Source organism: Sorex fumeus, unplaced genomic scaffold (genome assembly GCF_029834395.1).
Source record: "Sorex fumeus unplaced genomic scaffold, SorFum_2.1 ptg000130l, whole genome shotgun sequence".
In the NCBI taxonomy this organism is placed as follows: domain Eukaryota; kingdom Metazoa; phylum Chordata; class Mammalia; order Eulipotyphla; family Soricidae; genus Sorex; species Sorex fumeus.
Window position 1 is genome coordinate 6,161,846 of NW_026606187.1, and position 20,587 is coordinate 6,182,432.

The 20,587-nt window shown below is 60.1% G+C and overlaps 1 protein-coding gene across 1 annotated transcript in view; it reads right to left on the minus strand.

Moving 5' to 3' along the window:
- Positions 1-1,600: 1,600 nt before the first annotated feature.
- Positions 1,601-20,587, minus strand: part of COG7 (component of oligomeric golgi complex 7) — a 38,516-nt gene continuing 19,529 nt past the window's right edge. The window contains exons 11-17 of the mRNA XM_056138824.1: positions 18,325-18,390; positions 14,021-14,207; positions 12,670-12,810; positions 6,804-6,887; positions 6,170-6,284; positions 2,832-2,975; positions 1,601-1,789 (exon numbers count right to left, since the gene is read on the minus strand). Of these exons, the coding sequence (XP_055994799.1) occupies positions 1,623-1,789; positions 2,832-2,975; positions 6,170-6,284; positions 6,804-6,887; positions 12,670-12,810; positions 14,021-14,207; positions 18,325-18,390 (904 nt within the window). The 3' untranslated portion in view covers positions 1,601-1,622. The remainder of the gene's footprint in view (positions 1,790-2,831; positions 2,976-6,169; positions 6,285-6,803; positions 6,888-12,669; positions 12,811-14,020; positions 14,208-18,324; positions 18,391-20,587) is intronic.

The following is a 20,587-nucleotide window of genomic DNA, read 5'->3' on the forward strand; positions in this document are numbered from 1 at the left end:
GTGTCCTGTTGTAGAGAATAAAAGTAGGAAACACGGAGTGGTGGTGTATTGTGTCCTGGGGTGGTCCGGGAAGGCCCTGCCAGCAGCCACCTGTTGAAAGCAGAGACCATGCTCGAAAAATCTCCATTCTTGCTTGAGGAAGCCAGGGACGGAGACCAAGCCTTGCCTCTCCCCCACCAGCTTGCTCCGCCAGGCCTGGTGAGGACCCCAACTTCCGGGCTTCCCTGAGTGGCCACGGCAGCATCTGAGGCAGAAGGGTTCCACTTCGGGCCCTGAGCCTCGGTCCACGTTCACAGCCCTCACTTTCTCAGGGAAGCCACCCTGGTTCCAGGGATGGGAGGGCAGAGGACAAGGAAATCCCAGGCCGCCAGCCGCTGGGGGGAAGCGCTGGCCCCTGAGAAGTCGTGCAGGCAGGTCCCGGGACCCCCCAGTGCCCACCTGGCTGGCCTGGGGGGACAATGACAGACTTGCTCTGAATCCAGCTCTGTGCTGGATGAGCCCCTCCCCCACACACTTGGCTTCGTGGTGAGAAGTGCAGATATGGGGGGACAGGTGACCCCCGCACACACGCACGCCATCACGGTCCAGGGCAGGGGTGCCTGGGTCAGACCCAGCATGGGACAGGCCCGAGCCCCACCACATCTGTGCCTGAACTGGGTGCGGCCCCCAAGCCAGGAAATAGCAAAAGCAGAAAAATAAAAAACCTAAGGGGGCTGGAGTGATAGCACAGTGGGTAGGGCGTTTTCCTTGCACACTGCGGACCTGAGTTCGATTCCCAGCATCCCACAGGGTCCCCTGAGCAGCGCCAGGAGTAATTCCTGAGTGCAGAGCCAGGAGTAACCCCTGTGCATCGCCGGATGTGACCCAAAAGAAAAAAACACACCCGAAGGAGTCTGCAGTGTGTGCTGGGCCCCCCCCCCAGCCTCCCGCTGGCCTCCCTGGGGTCCAGGCCATGTGGTAAACCCCAGCTGGTCTGAGCCAGAGTTTCCAGCATGACATGGTTTGGCACCTTGGGCTGGCTCTGACGACATTCTTGCCTGTCACGAGACAGTGGCCCTGCACGGAGGTGGCCGAGACCAGGAGGCTGTCCTTTCCCCCATGTCCCAGCCACCCTTGCAGCCGGGGAGGGTGCCTGAGGGTGTCACGGCAACCTGGTGACAGGGAACCCACATGAGGCCCGAGAGGAAGTTGGGGGGGGGGGTCTGGGAAGGGAGGAGAGTCGGGTGCAGGTCTCGCCTGGGTCGGCCCCACGCTCCTGCAGTTGCCCCTGAACTCACTCTCTGTGGCCCGTGGACACACCTCAGGGCCTCGCCCTGCCCGTGGGGCTGCCCGCCCACTCCCCAGCCGCCTGCCGCAAGGACCCAGTGGTCTGCGCTGCTTGGTCCGCAGACTGACCCCTCCATTCCCCTGGGGCCACACGCCCAATAGGCCCCAAAGGGTGAATGACGTGAGTGAGGCGCTTCTTTCATTTCTGTCTTTTACTGATTCCATCTCCAAAACCGGATCATTAAAAATTTAGGAACAACAAAAAACCCTCTGTTCTTCTCTAATAAATAAAACTCTGTGATCTGTGGCCTCTCTGAGGATGAAGCGAGTCCATCCTGTCCTGCGCACATTGCTGGTCAGTGGTCCACGCTGCGCATGGCGGCCACGGTGGAGACGAGGCGGCGGGGCAGCCCCTTGCTGGCCTGTCGGAAATCCTCGGGCTTGGCCTTCAGGAGCGTGACGATGTTCTGGAGCGTGCGGGACGGCTGCAGGCCCAGGGCATCCATCACGTTGATCAGGTAGTCTGCAGGTGGACACACACGCTCGGCAGATGGTCCCCCAGGGGCCCCCCAAGTGAGCAGCAGGGTTGCCCACCCGTGTGTGGGTCGGGCGGGATGGCTTAAAGGGCCCAGCACACGCTGGGCATGCAGGAGCCCGGGGTCCGCTGAGCACCTCCGGGAGTGAGCACCAGCACAAAGCTAGGAGCAGCCCTGGAGCACTGCACGGTGGAGTCCCCAGGGATTCTAAAGCCACCGAGCCTGGCCCACCACCCGGTCAGCTCGGGCTCTCCATGCGGGCGCTGCAACTCCCCGCCCACCCCACTGACCACGTGGAGATCCCAGGGGGTCAGCAGACACCGAAGACCTCACAGGGCCGGACAGAGGGAACAGGCCGGATGGGCTCACAGCCAGGAGGTGGGCGGAGCCGGGTCTCCCCCGAGGCTGGGACCCCGAGCTGGGAGCAGCCCTTGAGTTGTGCCAGGCATGCTCAGAAACCAAACCCACAACCAGACAATGGGATGACGCCGAGACCCCGGGAAGTGGCCAGACCCGAGCATCAGGTGGGAGCCCCAGGAAGGCAGCCAGAGGGGCAGGAGTTGGGGAGTGGTACCCCAGATGCCTCACTCCACAACAGCGCCAGGCTCTCTGGGGACTGGGGAGGGGGAGGGAGAGGGGAGGAGGGAGGGAAGGAGGGGAGGAGAGAGGGAGGGAGAAGGAGGAAGGTGCGGTTTGGCGCCTGACATACAGGGACGCCCTGAGAGCTGGACCCGGGGCAGTTTGGTGCTGAGGATTCCGGAAACGAAGCCCATGGGGCCAGCATTATCTGTGTCCCCTCCCGACCTGCACGGTCCCCAGGGCCTGACAGACACCAGGATGTCAGTCATGATGACACTCAGTCTCCCCAAGAATCTACCTCTCAGCTTCTCCCCCAATCGTGCTGGAGCTCAGAGGGCCGGACAGGGAGCAGTTTCCGGCATGCCAGGGACCCGGCTGCCCCTCACCCCCGGGCTGCGCCCCCTCCCCACCTCCCCACCACCGCCCTCCACCCTGGTTCCGGGCACCCACCGATGTCGGTAGCCAGCTGCTTGGTGGAGTGCGGGGTCAGCTCGGGGATCTGGAGGATGACGTCGCAGTAGGTCTGCATTGTGGCCCGGGCGATGGAGCCCAGCCAGTGGTCAGCCATGTTGTCCAGCTCGGGCAATTCATCCCCTGGAGGGGCAAGGAGGTCACGGAGAACCCAAGCCCGCCGGGAAAGAGCCACCTTGGCCACCCCCACCCCCAGTCTGGCTGGGAGCCGGGGTGCTGGGCGGGGGGGCTCGGGAAGGTCACAGAAACATCTGGAGCCAGTGGAAGGACAGGAAACGGCCCACAGGCCCTGGAGCCGGCCTGCCAGCAGAGGCAGCTGGGCTCTGGGTTTCGCATCCCGCAGGCCCACCAGGCCAGTTAGAGACGGTCATTAGCTGGAGGGTGACAGACAGGCCCGGGAAGCTATGTGGCAGAGATGAAACGTGAGCGAGAGCGGCACCCGGAGGAAGGCGCGGGCCGGGGCAGGCGGGCACAGGCCGGGTCCCGTGGGGTCCCGCTCCTGCCCGGTGTTTGGGGAAAGAGCCAGAGTCCCCACCAGCTCCCAGGCAGGGGGACCCGCGACCAACACCAGGGCACAGTCAGATAAGGCAGGCTCGGGCCGGAGCGACAGGACAGTGGGGAGGGGTTTGCCTTGGACGCCCCCAGGCCCGGGTTCGGTTCCCAGCACCTCAGAGGGTCCCCGAGCCTTGCCAGGAGTGATCCCTGAGCACAGAGCCTGGAGTCAGCCCTGAGCACTGCCGGGGGCGGCCCCGGAGCAGAAACAGTCGAGGCTCCCCCTCAAGGCCAGGCTCTCCCTTCTTTTCTTTTCCTGTCACACCTTTCTCAGTCGAGTTTCTCAATACGAACTATCTTGCTTTACTAGAAAAAAGGATCTGAGCGGACAGGTGCAACGAACACTCACCTCTACAACCTGCCCTTCAGTCATAGCACCACTGCCACTACTGCCACCTACATACATTTTTTAAAAATTCCTTTAAAAAATTTTATAAAGTAGCACTGCACTGTTGCATTGTCCTCCCGTTGTTCATCAATTTGCTCGAGCGGGCACCAGTAACATCTCCCTTGTGAGACTTGTTACTGTGTTTGGCATAATGAATACATCATGGGGAGCTTGCCAGGCTTTGCCATGCAGGAGAGATACTCTCGGTAGCTTGCCAGGCTCGCCGAGAGGGGTGGAGAAATCGAACCCGGGTCGGCTGGGGCGGCCTCATGCAAGGCAAACTCCCTACCAGCTCTGCTATCACTCCAGCCCTTTATAAAGTAAAACATAAATAAATAAAATAAAAAATTTATAAAGTAGGGGCTGGAGCGATAGCACAGCGGGTAGGGCATTTGCCTTGCATGCGGCCGTCCCAGGTTCAGTTCCCAACATCCAATATGGTCCCCTGAGCACCTCCAGGAATGATTCCTGAGTGCATGAGCCAGGAGTAACCCCTGTGCAACCCTGGGTGTGACCCAAAAAAGCAAAAAAAAAATGTATAAAGTAGTTTACAATATTTGATTACGTTAAAATATTAGAACACCAATTCTACCACCATTATACCTTCCCACCACCATATTTCAGATGTTTCCATCCGGAACCCCAACCCCTGCTCCAAGGCAGAATCAACATAATTTATTTTGTATTGTTATGAAAAACCACTGCATAAATTTTTATATGTATAAAAAAAACCCAAATTTCCAGAGAGGGCTGCAGAGACAGAGCAGCAGCCGGGGCAGTGGCCTTGTATGAGCTGGACCCTGGTTCCCCCCAGCCCTGCACACACCACATGCCCCTTGAGCACTGCCAAGTGGAGCCCCAGAGGCCTGCTGGGGTGGCTCCGGCCAGGCCCTCGCATTAATCCTCTGATGCCGTGTCCCCCTGATGTTTTTCAGACAACACAGAACAGCGGTGAAAAGTCAGCGTCCTTCACACTGGCCTCCTGGCAGCGGACACTGGCAGTGGGGTTCTGCGGCTTCCTGTGATTTTACACCCACCCCGCCCCTGCCCTCCCGAGCACTGCTTCTGTAGACGGCGTTGTCTGTGAAATAACAGGCGGCTATTCTGGAAGGGTGGGTCCTGCACCCCACTGGTCCTCCCGAGACCCGGGCCATCTCCCGCCGACAGCCACAGCTGCTGCTGGCTCTCCTGCCTCCCGTGTGTCCCCGCGTGCCTCTGCTGCTGGCTCTCCTGCCTCCCGTGTGTCCCCGCGTGCCTCTGAGAGCCAGTGGGCACCACACCCCTTCCTTCATTAATCTTTGGAGAAAATCTTTTTCTTTTTTTTAGATTGGTGACTTCTCTTGAGCTGCTGAATTTTTTTTATCTTTTTTTTCTTTTTGGGTCACACCTGGCAGTGCCCAGGGATTCCCCCTGGCTCTGCACTCAGGAATCACTCCTGGCAGTGCTCAGGGGACCATATGGGATTCTGGGAATCGCACCTAGATCAGCCGAGTGCAAGGCAAGCGCCCTACCCGGTGTGCCAGCCCCTGAGTGTTTGATAAACCAAGTGATTTGTACTGTCTCCTTCTTGGACAGGGGTGCTGGGGCCACACACACAGCGTGCTCAGCAGGATCTACTCCCAGCTCTGTGCTCAGGGGGGCCTCGTGGAGTTAGGGACAGAACCAGAATCGGCCAACGGGTTGGCTGCATCCGAGACAAGTGCCCTAACCCCAACCGTCTCTCCAGACCCAGCCGACTGTTTTTTTCCATCATTGCATCTCGACAGAGGGAGGCCGGGAAGGCCCAGTTCAGGAACTAAGATGATTCTGGATCTGAATAGGGGGTCCCTGATCAAATCTGGGTATGAAATTCACTATTTTCCCCTTGTCTGTGGAGAGGCCCAGGGTCCTGTGTGTCTGTAGCAAGGAGGGCGTGCGGAGGAAGGACGCCACCACCAGAGGTGTGGAGACTGGAAGCGTCTCCTTTGGACGAAGATTTTGTTTTTTCTTTTTGGGTCACACCCAGCAATGCACAGGGGTTACTCCTGGCTCTGCACCCTGTAATCACTCCTGATGGTGCTCAGGGAACCCTATGGGATGCAGGGAATCAAACCCGGCATGCAAGGCAAACGCCCTCCCCGCTGTGCAGCCAACTCCCCTGGACCAAGATTCCTTTTCCTGCCTCTATCAGGCCACGGCCCACAGCGGGGGGCCATGTGCTCCCCTTCGGACCCTGGGCCGAGAAGCCTGGCTCTCGCTCCAACAGCCCATCCTGGGGTGGGTGGGGTGGGGTGGGGAGGGGTCTGTCTCCCCTCGCCTTTCCCGGGACAATAATCCCGGGGCCCGCCCAGGTGTCCAGAGAGGCACGCGTCCAGACCGCCGGGGGCCGGGCACTCACCCTGCTCTGGAGGAAAGGGCAGCTTCCCGGCGTGCAGGGCCAGTTCCAGGGCTGAGTCCTCCTGCGTCACGAAGGGCTCGAGATTCAGCGGGAGGGACATGAGGTACTGGCCAATCTGTGCAAGAGGAAAGCGCTCAGGTCAGGCCGCGAAGGCAGGTGGGAGACTGGGTGTGGTGGGGCCACCCCGGTCTGGCCTTTCCAGGAGGTGGGGGGCGGCACTGATGGTTTGCAGGCTTGTCAGCCTCGCACTGGACCAGCCCAAGTGATCTGGCCCCCTGAAAGCACTTGGGTCACGAGACAGTGCGGGGGCTGGAGCGACTGGACAGTGGGGAGAGTGTCTGCCTTGCACACGGCTGACCAGGATTCGATCCCGGCATCGCATGAGGTCCCCCGAGCACTGCTAGGAGTTTCTGAGCCTCGCTGGGTGTGACCCAGAAAAGCAAAAAAGCAAAAGAAAAGGGGCCGTGGGTCCTGCCCTCAGCAGATGGTGAGCCGCCTCTCCCGGAAGCCGTGCGAGCAGAGGCCGGGCGGGAGGCTCTCCGAGGGCTGAGGGCACAGCCAAGCGCAGGGAGCCCGGGTCCCTCCAGCACTGCTGGAGGGCGAGCCCGGGCGGAGGGAGGCAGGGAACACTCACGTTGCTGATGTACTCGAGCGGGGTGAGGCTGAAGGTGGGCAGGTCGTCGGTCAGCGTCTCCCCGATGCCAGCCGTGTTCCAGCTCTAGGAAGGCAGGGAGGGGCGTCAGCTACAGCCACCAGCACCCCTCGGGCCTGGGCCGGAATCCCGGGGGTCTGTCCCTCCCACGCCACCCACACCTCAGAGCCGTGGGCTTGTCACTCGGGCTGAAAGGACAGCAGGGCAGTGCAGGGGCGGCGGGTGCTGGGCGCAGGGCACAGTCGGCCTTGCTGTGTGTCGGGCCCCTCGCCCGCTGAAGAGAAGCCCCCCTCCCCCCGCCCCGTAAGGCCCCCCACAGGCCCTACATGGAAATCCCCCGTCTAGGAGGGCGGCTCGGGGGCCGTGGGGGCTGCGGGAATACGAACGTCACTCCCCAGGGCGACACCCAATCCAAGCTCTCCTCTCTGCCCACCCTCGGCACTGCGTCTCCACCGGTTCCCAAGCGGGGCAGGACGGGGAGGAGGAGGAGGGACGGGGGCAGGAGGGGGCAGCACGGGGCAGCAAGGGACTCCACAGCCCACCGGCTGCTCCTCTGCCCTCGGCCTGGCCTGTGGGCGACCCTCGCCCCGTTTTCTCTCGCCACGTCAAGTGGGAACATGGACACTGCCCCAGGCTGGCGCCCTTCCCGGCCGTCTCTGGAGAGTGGCCCCCCACGGGACTGGTGCCCCTCTGGGCCACACCTCCGCGGAGTTCCCGAAGGCCCCTCTGGAGGAACGCAGGGACACTCCCCAGGTCACGCCGGACGCCCGATCCAGTCGCTTGAGCCTTTAAGCACATTCCGGGAAGGAATGACCACAGCTGACCGCGGGGCTCCTGGCCCAGGCAGGCCCGCGGCCTCCCGCTCCCATCCACTCTGCCCTCTGCCCCGCGCTGGGCAGGGCCCCCCCACGCAGCCCCTCCACGCCAGAGGCCCACCCCCCCCATTAGCCCATTAGCCGGTTAGCCAGAAGCACCCGCCCCGCCCGGCTCTGGGCCAGAAAGGGACACGCTGCGTGCTCTGTGCTCTGCCTCACTACAAATCACACATACACACACACACCACACACCACACACACGCACACCACACACATGCACACACACACTCCACACACCACACACACGCACACATACCACACACACACCACACACCACACACACACCACACACATGCACACACACACTCCACACACGACACACACGACACACGCACGCACACATACCACACACACCACATACACAGCACACACCACACACATACACAGCACACACACATACACATGTGCCACACATACACACACCCCACACCACACCACACATCACACACCACACACAGAACACACCCACACCACACACACACCCACACACACCACACACATACACACACACCACACATACCACACACATATACACACCACACAAACACCACACACACTACACACACTTACACACACCACACACACCACACGTAAGTTCTCAAAGGAGCTGGTTAGACAGCGAGAGCCCAGAGGAATAAGGGTCAGGAGCTTTGATGGGCTAGCTGCAGGCCATGGAGAGAGAGGGCGGGAGAGAACTGGAGCTTGGACCAGCACGCTGAGGCTTTCCCTTCGCCAAATATGCATGTGTGTGTGTGCGTGAGAGAGAGAGAGAGAGAGAGAGAGAGAGACAGAGACAGAGACAGAGACAGAGACGGAGAGAGAACGCACAGCTATTGCAGCCAGCTGCACAGGTTCCTTTCCCGTCCTTGCTCACCTCCCGTCTCCCAGGCGGGGCTCCACGTACCCCACAGGCGACTCTCAGCTCCCAGGCACCCTGGGCCTCCGCGCCTCCTGGAGCAATGAATCCCGGCCGCCTCAGTCCCCCGTCCTCGCCCCTCCCCCAGGGACTCTGAGGGAACAGGGGTTAACAAACAGGCCGTGAGGGCCAGATGGGAGTCCAGGAGGCAGGGCACTCGCCTTGCAGGCAGCTGAAACTGGGCCGGCCCACGGGTGGGAGTGATCCCTGAGCATCGCTGGGTGTGCCCCCCCACACACACACACATGCAATAAGTAAATAAAACAAAGATAAAACCCAGACACTCCTGTAGGCCTGAGGGAGCCAGGAAGGGTCTAGAATAAGCAACAGGCTCCGAGCGATGCAGGTCCAAGGGGTGACCAGGAATGGGGCGGGAGGCAACTCAGGAGCCAAGACATAGGGACAGGGGCCACAGTGCAGCAGGTGGGGCGTTTGCCTTGCATGCGGCCAACTGGGGTTCGACCCTCAGCACCCTGTGAGCACTGCCAGGAGAAATACCTGAGCGCAGAGTTGGGAGTAAGACCTGAGTACCGCCAGGTGTGGCCCCCCAACCCCAAAATTATGAACTAAAAATAGAAGAGGGGCTCCCAAGAAGTGATATGCAGGGGCGGGGGGAGAGGGGACCGGCAGCATGGGGTGCGGTCGCTGGCAGAGGGGAGCAGGCCAGGGTGTGAACACTGGGGCAGTCGGGAAGCCCAACGACAGGACCACGGGCGCCACCGAGGGGGGGCTCCCAGGAAAGCCCAAGGGGAGCAGGGGGGCACACAGCCGGATGCAGGCGTCTGGAGCGGGGGAGGCGGAGGGGGCCGGCAGGGTGGGGCAGCAGACGGGTGAGTGGCCTGGCAGAGGCCGACAGGGAAATGCTGCAGATTCTATTTCAATTGTTCCAAACAATGTCAAGGGTCCTCCAAAGGGGCGTTCTCCAGCCAGCCATCTGTCACCGGGAGCTGGAGGGACACTTCGGTCACCTCTTCTGAAATGGCACAGAGTGCTGGTTTATGTGCTCGACATGTAAAAAGGGCAGCAAGGAGATTTACCAGCAGAGGGTGAAGACAAACATTTCATGACTGGGGTTTAATTTTCAAATCCCTCAGGCCGCAGTATTTGCCTTTGTTTTGTGGGCGTCTGAGCTGGCACTTGGGGAGAACCCCTCCTAATCCCCAGACTGCCCTGGGGCCCTGGGGAGCAGGGGCGCTGAAGGGGAGGCGAGAGTCGGGGGCCCCAGACCCGACTGTGCCCCACGCCCTGTAGGGAGGAAACAGGGCACTGGGGTAAGAGAGATGGTACCAAGCTCCCGGCTGCGCACGACTCAGACCACAGAACCAGAAGGAGGACAGTTTCGGCACAGCGGGGAAAGATTTTAAGCGCTGACAAAATAAGAACTCAAATAAGCAAGCAGGGGCTGGAGCGATAGGACAGCAGGGAGGGCGCTTGCCTGGCTCACCGCTAACCTGGGTTCGACCCCCAGCATTCCATAGGATTCCCTGAGCACCGCCAGGAGTGATCCCTGAGTGCAGAGCCAGGAGTCAGCCCTGACAACTGCCTGGTGAAACCCAAGCCAAAACAGGCCTGAGATCGGACAAGGGGTACAGCACTTGGCTTGCATCTGGCTGACCCTATGTTGGTCCCCGGTCTTACATATGGGCCCCCGAGCACCGCCAGGGATCACCCCAAGCACAGAGCCAGCAGCAGCCTCTGCACAATGCTTGGAGTCGTCCATTGCTGCCTGCAAAAGGGAAACTATTCTCTCAATATTCGTTTCTTTTAGAAAACACATCCCGAAGGCTGGAGTGATAGGACAGAGGCAGCAGCCAACCGGGTCCAGCCCCCAGCATCCCATGGGGTCCCCTTAGCACCTTCAGGAATAACTGCTGAGTGCAGAGCCAGGAGGAAGCCCTGAGCATCGCCGGGTGTGACCCCCAAACAAAACAACAACAAAACAAATCCCAGTTCCTCCTGAGCACCTGTGCTGTGCGCCTCCAGCCTCGGAGTGAGCGCACAGGCAGAAACACTGGCTGGACGGGCACCAGATGCTTGGCCGGCGGGAGGGGAGTCTGGAGGGGATTTATAGCTCCCCCCACAGTGTTTCTTGAATTTCTGAAAATAAACGTGCACAATTCACATTCTATGTATGCAACAGTCAAATCTAAATACTGCACCCCCCCTTTACCATCTCAAACACAAGATGTCTTTTCCGATCAATCAATATTTTCTGATTATCAATACATGTGGAGCTGAGGTCCAACACAGAGGGCCCCTGTGGTGCTGGGGACTGAGCCCGGGACACATGCCATATGCATCACGTGTGCTCAGCCCCTGGGGCCACCTCCCCAACCCCCTGTGATTCTCATTTAAGAGCCCCGACCTTCATCTTGGGAAATGAGGATGTCGGGAGGAAGAAACCTTCCAGTTTGGAGGCAGTTCCCCATTGCAGTGCTGTGCTAAGTTGTATTATTGGCAGACCTCACCGGATTCTCGTGTATCTGCCCAGGGAGTTTCCATGTCCCCACCAAAAGCCAAGAAGGTGAGGTTCACAGGACCAGCCAGTCACGTGATCCACCATGTGCTCCACCAGCCAGCCACGTGACCCACGCTGAGCGCAGCTGGTGGGGCCCGCATGGGAAGCGTGGGGTGGGCAGCTGGCGCCCCTTGGGCCTCCCCACCCTGCCTGAGCCAGAGGCCCAGGGAGGCTAGACGAGACCACAGGGCAAAGCACGGGAGAGTCACAGAATCCCGGGGCCCGCCAGGTTGTTTCATGGCTCGTTTGGGCAGATTCTATGAGCTTTACAGGGGCCGAGGCCTGGCCGAGGCCAAGAACCAGCAAGGGGGCAGCCCAGAGGGCAGCAGAGACTTTGTCAGTGAGCCACGGGAGTTCAGCTTCCTAGAAGGATCGGAAGATTAAAAGGCTATAACTGGCACTTTCCCGAGAGATGAACGGAAGGGAGGGAGGGAAGAAAGAAGGAAGGAAGGGAGAGAGAAAGAGGAAGGGAGGGAGAAAGAGAGGGAGGAGAGGGCAGGGAGAAAGGGTGGAGGAAAGAGGGAGGGAGGGAGGGAGGGAGGGAGGGAGGGAGGGGGGAGGGAAGAAGAGACCTACATGGACAGGGACAGGGCCCAGGCCAGGGACAGAGCCAGCAGGAGAGTGGGCTTCGAGGCCGTGACCAAGCAGGAAGGGGAAGGTGTCGGATAAGAAGTGTGAGGCTCTGGAGGAACCGCCACAGGAAGAGAGAGAACATGGGGACAGGAGCGTCCCCAAACAAAAACAAATCCCCAGAAACACAGGACCACGATCTGGGGGGCGGGGGGCGGATGGCTCCAAACACGCGGACCCAGCAGGTGCCTGGCACACCTTGTAACCCCTCCCTCTCTCCCCGGCATCACTAGGACCAACATCGCAGGCACCACCAGTGTTCAAAACCCAAACCTAACCAAATGCGATGAAAATTCCAGGTCAGGGGCCAGAGCAGGCCAGACAGGACAGCGGGGAGGGAGTTTGCCTTGCATGTGGCTGACCCAAGCTCAATCCCCGGCACCCCACAGGATCTCCCGAGCACCTCCAGGAGTGATCCCTGAGCACAGAGCCAGGAGTCGGACCTGAAACCCAAACCCCACACCGTGTGAACCAAAACCCAAACCGACAATTGCAGGTCAAACCTGGCCAAGGCACTCGCCGGGGCCAAGTTCTAGAACCAATTCTGCAGAAACGAAGGAGGAGAATGATCCCACCTTGAACGCGCCACCCCCTGAGTGGGCCGCCCCAAAGGGCGGGAGGACAGGAGTTAATGGAGCAACAGTAATCACCCCCAAGACGAGCGGGGCTGGGGAGAAAGCATCGCGGTCACCGCAATCAAGATAAGACATTCTTGTGGGCAGTGAGTGGCAAGGGAACAGGACGGGGGCGGGGGGCGGGGGACACCCACACTCTGGGACCAGGTCAAAGCGGCTCTGAAAGCTCCTGGCGGGGGTGGATTTAGGAAGGGGCAGGACTGGGGGCGGGTGGGCGGGGGCGGAGAGGCCAGACAGAGATGGAGAGGGCGGGTGCTGCCTCCCGGGCACTCACATCCATCCTGCAGACCAGCAGGAGCTGCTGTTTGATGCGCAGAAAAACCGAGTCAAACGCCAACTGGTGGGCCTGCTGGTTAAGGCACGTCAGGGCCGCGCGCGACGCCGACAGCAGGGTGTGGTTCCTCGAGCCTTTCTCCTGAGGGGAAAATGTGGGCGGCCATCAGAGAGAGTCATGGAGATGCCGAGAGGGGGCGGGGAGGCGGCCAGGGCCCCCACGCGGGCTGTGTCCCCAGCCCCCAGGAGCCAGCCGGGGGCTGTCACTGGGATCGCGGAGGGCAGTCGCGACATCTCACTCGCTTCCCCGGGTGGGGGGACACAGCAAACACAGTCCAGGTTTGGCCAGGGGGGAGCAGCCGGGCCGTGCGAGGAGGAGGAGGAAGCGGAGGAGGAGGGGACCGGAGTCCTGGTTTCCACGGGGGCTGACCCACCGTCCACAGGCGCGGGCCCTGCGGAAGTGCTGACCGCCGGCCCGAGAAGGCACAGGGATGGAAAATGTGGCCTTGGCTTTGCGATGACAAATGACCCGATTACCATGAACAGACACAAATCAGATCAGCAATAAAGATAAACGGGGCGGCCTGAACCTAATCACGGGGACACGGATGGGTGAGCTCACTGCGGCGCTGGCAAAAGTGGCTGCCAAGCTCCAAGGCAGTCAGGGGGTGGGGGTCGGCTGGGCGGGGGGCTAACCAAGGTGCAGAGAGGTGGGGGAGACCCCGTGAGAGACACCAAAGTCAACCCATAGTCTGAAGCCCAGCAGTAGGATTTCGGATGACGCCCAGGGCAAGGGGACTAGCAAGGGCACTTCCGCCTGTCACTCCAAGACCCCAAGAGACGGGGGCCACGGCAGACATGGGGCCTGGGCGTGTGGAGGCTCCTCCTTGGTCCTCAGAGCGTGGGGAGAGTCCTCCCGGGGCCTGAGAGCACGAGGAGGGTGCTCCCCAGGGAGGTGCTCCAGTCCTTGGGCCCCTGCGGGCCTGAGACTTAAAGCGGAGGGCACCTCTGTGAGGGGCAGTCCCAGGGGATGGAAGGGCCGGCCCCCGTGTTCTGCCGTGGCCCCTTCTCGAGCACTGCAGTTGTCCGCTCGGCGGGACAGTGAGCGAGCCCAGCGGCATCCAGCGGAGAGGCCTCCACACACCCCTGTTTCCTTCAGCCCTGATAAGGCGCCGTGGACCTGGCCCTCACCCCCCTTTTCCAGCGGGCTCTTGCCCAGGTGCTCAAGGAGCTCCGTAAGTCACTGAAACACCGATGGGCCAGGCCACGGTGCAGGGCCCACGGCCACACCCGAGAGCCCGATGGCGGGAGAAGGAGGGTGGTGAGGGGAGCAGGATGCCCGGCCAGCCCACCTTGATGGTGTAGAGGATCTCCATGAGGCTGGCGTACTCGGCCGGACTCTCCTTCTGGAGGTAGTTGTACTCCTGCCAGGGGTTCTTGGCCGGGCTCTTCCTGTCTGCCAGCAGGCCATCCTGCAGGCCGGTGAGGCTCCGTGGGCAGTAGGAGTCACAGAGGTACTTGCCCGCCGTGGACAGGATCCTGCAAGGGAGCAGGGCTGGTTGCTGGGCGCCCAGTGGGAACTTCCTTCGGGGCCCGAGAGCCCGGTCGAGCAGTGACTCTGGGACGTGTCCACAGGACCTGCAGCCTTCCTGCGCCCGCCATGAGAGCCAGCTGGATCCCAGGAGCACAGAACCAGGCAGGGGCCCAGCTCCCAGGAGCCCGCAGCCCACCAGAACGCGGCACCTGCTGGCTAGTCACTGCTCAGCCCGTGACACCAGCCCTGCCCTACTGAGTGGCCCAGCACAGCACAGCCCAGCATGACTCTGACCCCGAAGAGTCGCGGCGGGGTCCCCGAGCCTCCTGGACCTCCTCTCTCCTCCTGCCCACTGTGCTCGGGCACCCCCTCCACAACTCAGCCTGCCCCCACTCCCCGCTAGGAACCTCGGCCCCTCCCAGGTGCTGCAGGAGCTTCTCACACGTGGACACTGTGCTCAGCTCCCTGCAGGACCTGACACAGTACAGGGCGGGAGGCACCAAGAGGTGACGACTGGTGTGTGCATGTGCATGTGCGGGTGTGCACATGTGTGTGCGTGTGCATGTATGCATGTGTGTGCGCGCGTGTGTGCATAAGTATGTGTGTGAGAAACCCCAGCAAGTCCCAGCATGTCCCTCTGGGCCTCGACTGGTGTGTGTGTGTGTGTGTGTGCTTGTGTGCCTGTGTGTGTGGTATGTGTGCATGTGTGTGTGTGCGCGTGTGTGCACATGTGTGTGCGTGTGCATGTATGCATGTGTGTGCGCGCGTGTGTGCATAAGTATGTGTGTGAGAAACCCCAGCAAGTCCCAGGATGTCCCTCTGGGCCTCGACTGGTGTGTGTGTGTGTGTGTGTGCTTGTGTGCCTGTGTGTGTGGTGTGTGCATGTGCGGGTGTGCACATGTGTGTGCATGTGTCCACGTATGTGTGTGCGTGTGCGTACGCATGCGCGCACGTGTGTGTGTGTGTGTCTGTGTGTGTCTGTGTGTGTGTGTGAGAAACCCCAGCAAGTCCCTCCGGGCCTTCCAGAGCCTGGTCCAGAGCCCACAGAGGAGCTGCGCAGGACCCCTTGGTCTTGGCACCCCACCAGCACCACCCCCCACATTCTCCCCACAGATGCAGTGAAGACCCAGGGGCCAGGGGGTATGGGGTATGGCAGTGGAGAGGGGGGCAGCCAAGGACTCAACGGGGTCCAGACCCCCGAGCTCGGAGAGGAATGGCGGTGCCCGAGGTGCAGGGAGAGGCTGATAGCTGGGCAGGACGGGGGGGAGGAGGGGCAATTCCCAGCCCCCAAATCCTGCTCCGGGGACAGCGGGGCAGGTGCTTGTCTTCCACGCGGCCAACCTGGGATTCATCTCTGACGCCCACCAGAAGTGGTTCCTGAGCGCAGAGCCAGGAGCAAGTCCTGAGCTCTGCTGGGGTGGCTCCCCCTCAAAAAACCCAGCCCACCCACCCAGCCAACCAGGCACCCCTCCTCTCCTGAAGAAACAGCGTTCGGACGTGCCCCACCCCACGCACAGCGTTGGCTGAGCTCGGGCAACAAGGCCTGCGGGCTGTGCGACAGCGCTCTCTCTCTCTCTCTCTCTCTCTCTCTCTCTCTCTCTCTCTCTCTCTCCCTCTCCCCCCTCTCTCCTCTCCCTCTTTCTTTCCTCGCTCTCTCCCCACTCCCGGCAGTGTGGGAGGCCCTGTGTGCCTCAGGGACTGAGCAGGAGTTGGCTGCGAGCGGGCGGGCGCCCGGCCTAACTGCAGAGAGAGACCCGGGCTGCGGGGCTGAGCGAGGCGGTGCTCGGGGCACTCGCCTGTTCCAGCCTCACGGTCCCAGGCGGACGGGCTCCCTCGGTCCTTCCTGCCCTGCTCCTCATGCCCTTCCCCGTGTGGCCCTCCCTGTCCCAGGGTCCCCTGGGTGGGGGTGAGGGGTTCCACACTTGCTTCACGCCCAGGGTCACACTGGCAGCGCCAGGACTACACCTGGCAGTGTGGGGCGGTGGCCGGGAAGAGACTCCAGGTCTTCTGCATGCCATGCAGCTGCTCTGCCACTGAGTCACAGCCCGGGCCCCTCTCCCGTGCCCTGTAACCCCTTAAAGAAGGTGGAATCATGTTCTCAGGAGCCGGGGTGAGTGTACAGAGGGGGCTGGCCTGAGCAGAGGGTCGGGCTGGGTGTTTCCCCAGGCGCTGCTGGAAGGGGACCCGGAGCGGCCGAGAGCCCCAGCGGCCACCTGTGTCCCCATGGCGGAGGTCACCACCATGTGGCAGCTGCCTTGAGGCTTATCTTATCTCCCCATCAATCTCCCCGTGTTATCACATTATCCAGGACGGCCTCAGGGGCAGAGGCCAAGGCACAATAAAGCCCAGCCCTATTGGGTGGGGGGAGGGGGTCACCTGAGGCCCCTCTGTCCTCCCCTGCTGCCCCCACATGCTCCTGGAACAGCTCCAGGACGCAGGTGGGGAGGGCACAGTTCTCTGGGACAGCCAGGTTGGGGGCGGGGGGTCCTCCCCATTTCCGCGGCAGCCCCGGGCCAAGGGACTCTGATGAGCAGCTTCCGGGTGTGAGAGCCTCACTTGGCCGGCGGTTTCCATCTCCACCTGTCCTGGCACTGCGGGAACACAGCCTTCTGCCTCTCCTGGGAATCCCCCAACTGGCGTCCCTCACCAAGTCTGCGTGAGCACACGTATGAGGGGTCTGCGGGTGTGTCTGAATGAGCACACGTGTAGGTGCGTGCATATCCGTGTGAGCACATGTGTGGGAGGGTGTGTCTGTGTGAGCACACCAAGGACACGTGTTGGGGTGTCTGTGAGCATGATGAGGGTGTGCGTGTGTGTGAGATCACATGTATAAGGGGGTATGTAGGCATGTCGTGTCTGTGTGAGTGCACTGGTTGTGTGTGCACACATATATGGTGTGTAAACATGTGTGTACAAATGTGTGAGCACGTGAGAGTGCGTGTCTGTGTGAGCACAGTGTGCATGGGGTGTGTGCACACATGTGTGATGTCTGTGAGCACATATACAGGGTCGTGTGCATGTGTGTGCAAATGTGGGGAATGTTTGTGTGTACATATGGTGGTTTGCATTGTGTGTCCACACATGTTGGGTTGCAGTATGCACATGTGTACACAAATGCAGGGCGTGTGTATGCATGCACACATGTGGGGGCATGTATGTATACACATGGGTAGGTTGTATGTGTACACATGTAACTGCATGTGTGTGGGTATACGTGCGTGAACACTGTGGGGCATGTGTGTACACACATGCAGCAGGTGCGGGTGTGCATGGGGCGTCTACTTCACGGAGTATGTGTGGCACACAGGCCACACTGGCCACCTGCGGGCTGGGGTCTATTCGTGACAGGAAGTCACATGTGCTGGGGGTGGCGCTGGGAAGGGAGGAACAGCACGGGCCCATTCCAGCTGCTGCAAGACTTTCCCCATGGTGAGAACATCGAGAAATCTCTGGAGACTAAAGCCCAGAAGCCGTGGCTGACCCCTAGCCCCAAGGCTGGTCGCACCCCACACCCCCTTCCCTGGCACCGCTTGGCACCCAGCCTGCCCAGCCCTCACCCTGCATAACACTGCCCAGAAGCCCCCCCACCCCCAACCCCTGCCCCGGCAGAGGGCACTTTGGTGGAGGACAGAGTTTCGGGGGCGGAGTGGAAGGGGCCGCTACTGGGCGCAGTAGGATGCTCGAGAGAACAGAGAAACCAGCTCCACCTGGGAACAAGGGGCAGAGCTGGAGGCAAGGGAGCAGGGCGGCCGGTGCCCTCTGAACGGAAACCCCATCTCAGCGGGGCGCACCGGACTCACTCCCACCCGCAGCCCCGCTCCCTGGGCACATCATCCCCAGTCCCACTGACTGACACCCAGGCAAGCAGGTGGAGCCCAGCCCACAAAACTGGGAGGCAGCAGGTGCAGTTTCATCCTGGGCTGAAACAGTCCCGTCCCCAGCCCCAGCGAGGTGCCACAGCCACGTGGGCCCAGCCTGCCCTTCACAGGCCCCATAAACCAGCAAGGAGGGAGGAAATGACAGCCGCTCTGGGGACAGCCAGTCCTAAGCACCGGAAGCTGTCCCGGGCGGGGTGAGGACAGTCCCCACCCAGCCCCTGGGGACGCCCCGGCTGTGTCCTACCTGTTGGCGAGCTGCTGCTCCAGGTCCCCGCACTGCCGCAGAAGCTCCCCACAGGTGGCTATTATCCTGGAAGGACAAAGAGCACCTCAGGGCCCGGGATCTGGAATGCTGGCATGTGCAGGGCAAGCCTCGTCTTATTCATAAGTTTGAAGGAGTCACTCCTTTCAGTGGCGTGGGCCCTGGGAAGGCCTTTAGCCAGCGGATGGAACCAGCAAAGTTCCACCAAAGAGCGATTACCAGGAGTGGGGACAGGTCGGCTCAAGGGTCCTCAGACAAATCTCTTGGACGCACTGTGAAACGTTGGTCTATGTAGGACAAAACCGAAAAACCTCAGGGCCAGCAGGCAGGGGACTTGCCTTGCACGCGGCCAACCTGGGTTTAGACCCTCGATCCTCAGATGGTCCCCAAGCACCACCAGGAGTGACCCGAGTGCAGATCCAGAAGCAAATCCCTGAGCATCGCCAAGCGTGGCCCCCAAACGAAACAGTAGACATATTTGTAAATCAATGAATTTTAACGGTTTTTTTTTTTTCCTTTTTGGGTCACACTGGTGATGCTCAGGGGTTACTCCTGGCTCTGCACTCAGGAATTACTCTGGAGGTGCTCAGGGGACTATATGGGATGCTGAGAATTGGACCCAGGTCAGCCGTGTGCAAGGCAAACACCCTACCTGCTGTGCTATTGCTCCAGCCCCTGAACTTTTTTTTTTTAATGTAGTTGAAAACATAAAAGTTAACTCCAAACCCCAACTGTCTCGTTTACCATTTGTTCAATGCCTGCTATTCACTGACAAGGCCGAGAACATCGTTGTGCTATGCAAGCACAGCCCTCTGGACCACACCCATGGCGGGGGAGAGAGATTAATCCCAAATTGCTAGGAGATGAGCCTGCAGGCACGTCATATCTGCACTGAGTAAACCTTTGCTTTCCGAGTAATTTTATGAGTGGCCTCAGATTCCGGCTGGTGAGTCCTTCAACACCACACTATAATGTCAGGACAAATCCAAGGATTAAAAACATCTTAGGACTGGTTAACTTTTAACTTTCTTTAAGAGCGTCTCTCATCACCCAGGTATCTGGGCATTCCATCATAAGAAAGGTTTATGAGAAACTGAAATATGCCACTTGCCTCGGGGGCAACACGAGCTTGCACTTAATATTTTCCAGTAGACCGGACTGCCAGAGATCCGGGGCTCAGAGCTCACATCTAGAACATCACGATACACCCACACACACAGACCCACCACACTCCAGATCCGAGCCCATGCAGTCACATACACACACACACACACACACACACACACACACACACACACACACTCACATATACACACGTCACTCCAGATCTGAGCCCACGCAGTCTCTCTCTCTCTCTCTTTCTCTCTCTCTCTCTCTCACACACACACACACACACACACACACACACCCCAGATCAGAGCCAATAGAGAGTTGGACTCACACATACAGAACCAGATCAGAACCCACAGACAGATAGACACACACACACACACACACACACACGCACGCACACACACACGCGCACACACACATGACAGTGTTAGGAGTTCCTGAAGGTCTGAATCTGCTCTTACCCCAACCCTCGCTGAGTTCTGCAGGTGTCGGGGGCACCACCCAGCGAAGACCAGAGCAAGGAATTTAAGTGGAGGGGGCCAGAGAGACAGCTCAGCCATGCGGCTGACATGGATTTGGTCCCGGGCAAGCCATCTGGTCCCACAAGCACTGCCAGGCGTGATTTCTCAGCACAGGGCCAGGAGTAAGCCCTGAGCACTGCCAGGTGTGGCCCCCAAACCCAATCCCCCATTCCTCCCCCCCAATCTAGGGCCAGGGCAACAGCTCAGAGAGCGCAAGCCCTGACTCAGATCCTCAAAGCACATCTGTGCCCCCGAGCACCACCAGGGGTGGCACAGGAGGCCCTTGGGCCGCGTCAAGAATGGTTTCCAATGACATCTGCACTTCTATGTTCATTGCTGCACTGTCCACAATAGCGAAAACTTGGAAAAAACCCAAGTGCCCAAGAACAGATGACTGGTTAAAGAAACTTTGATACATCTACACAATGGAATACTATGCAGCTGTTAGAAAAGGTGAAGTCATGAAATTTACATACAAGTGGTACTACATAGAAAGTTCCATGCTAAGTGAAATGAGTCAGAAAGAGAGGGACAGACATAGAAAGTCTGCATTCATCTGGGGAATATAAAGTAACAAAATAGGAGACTAACACCCAAGAATAGTCGAGATA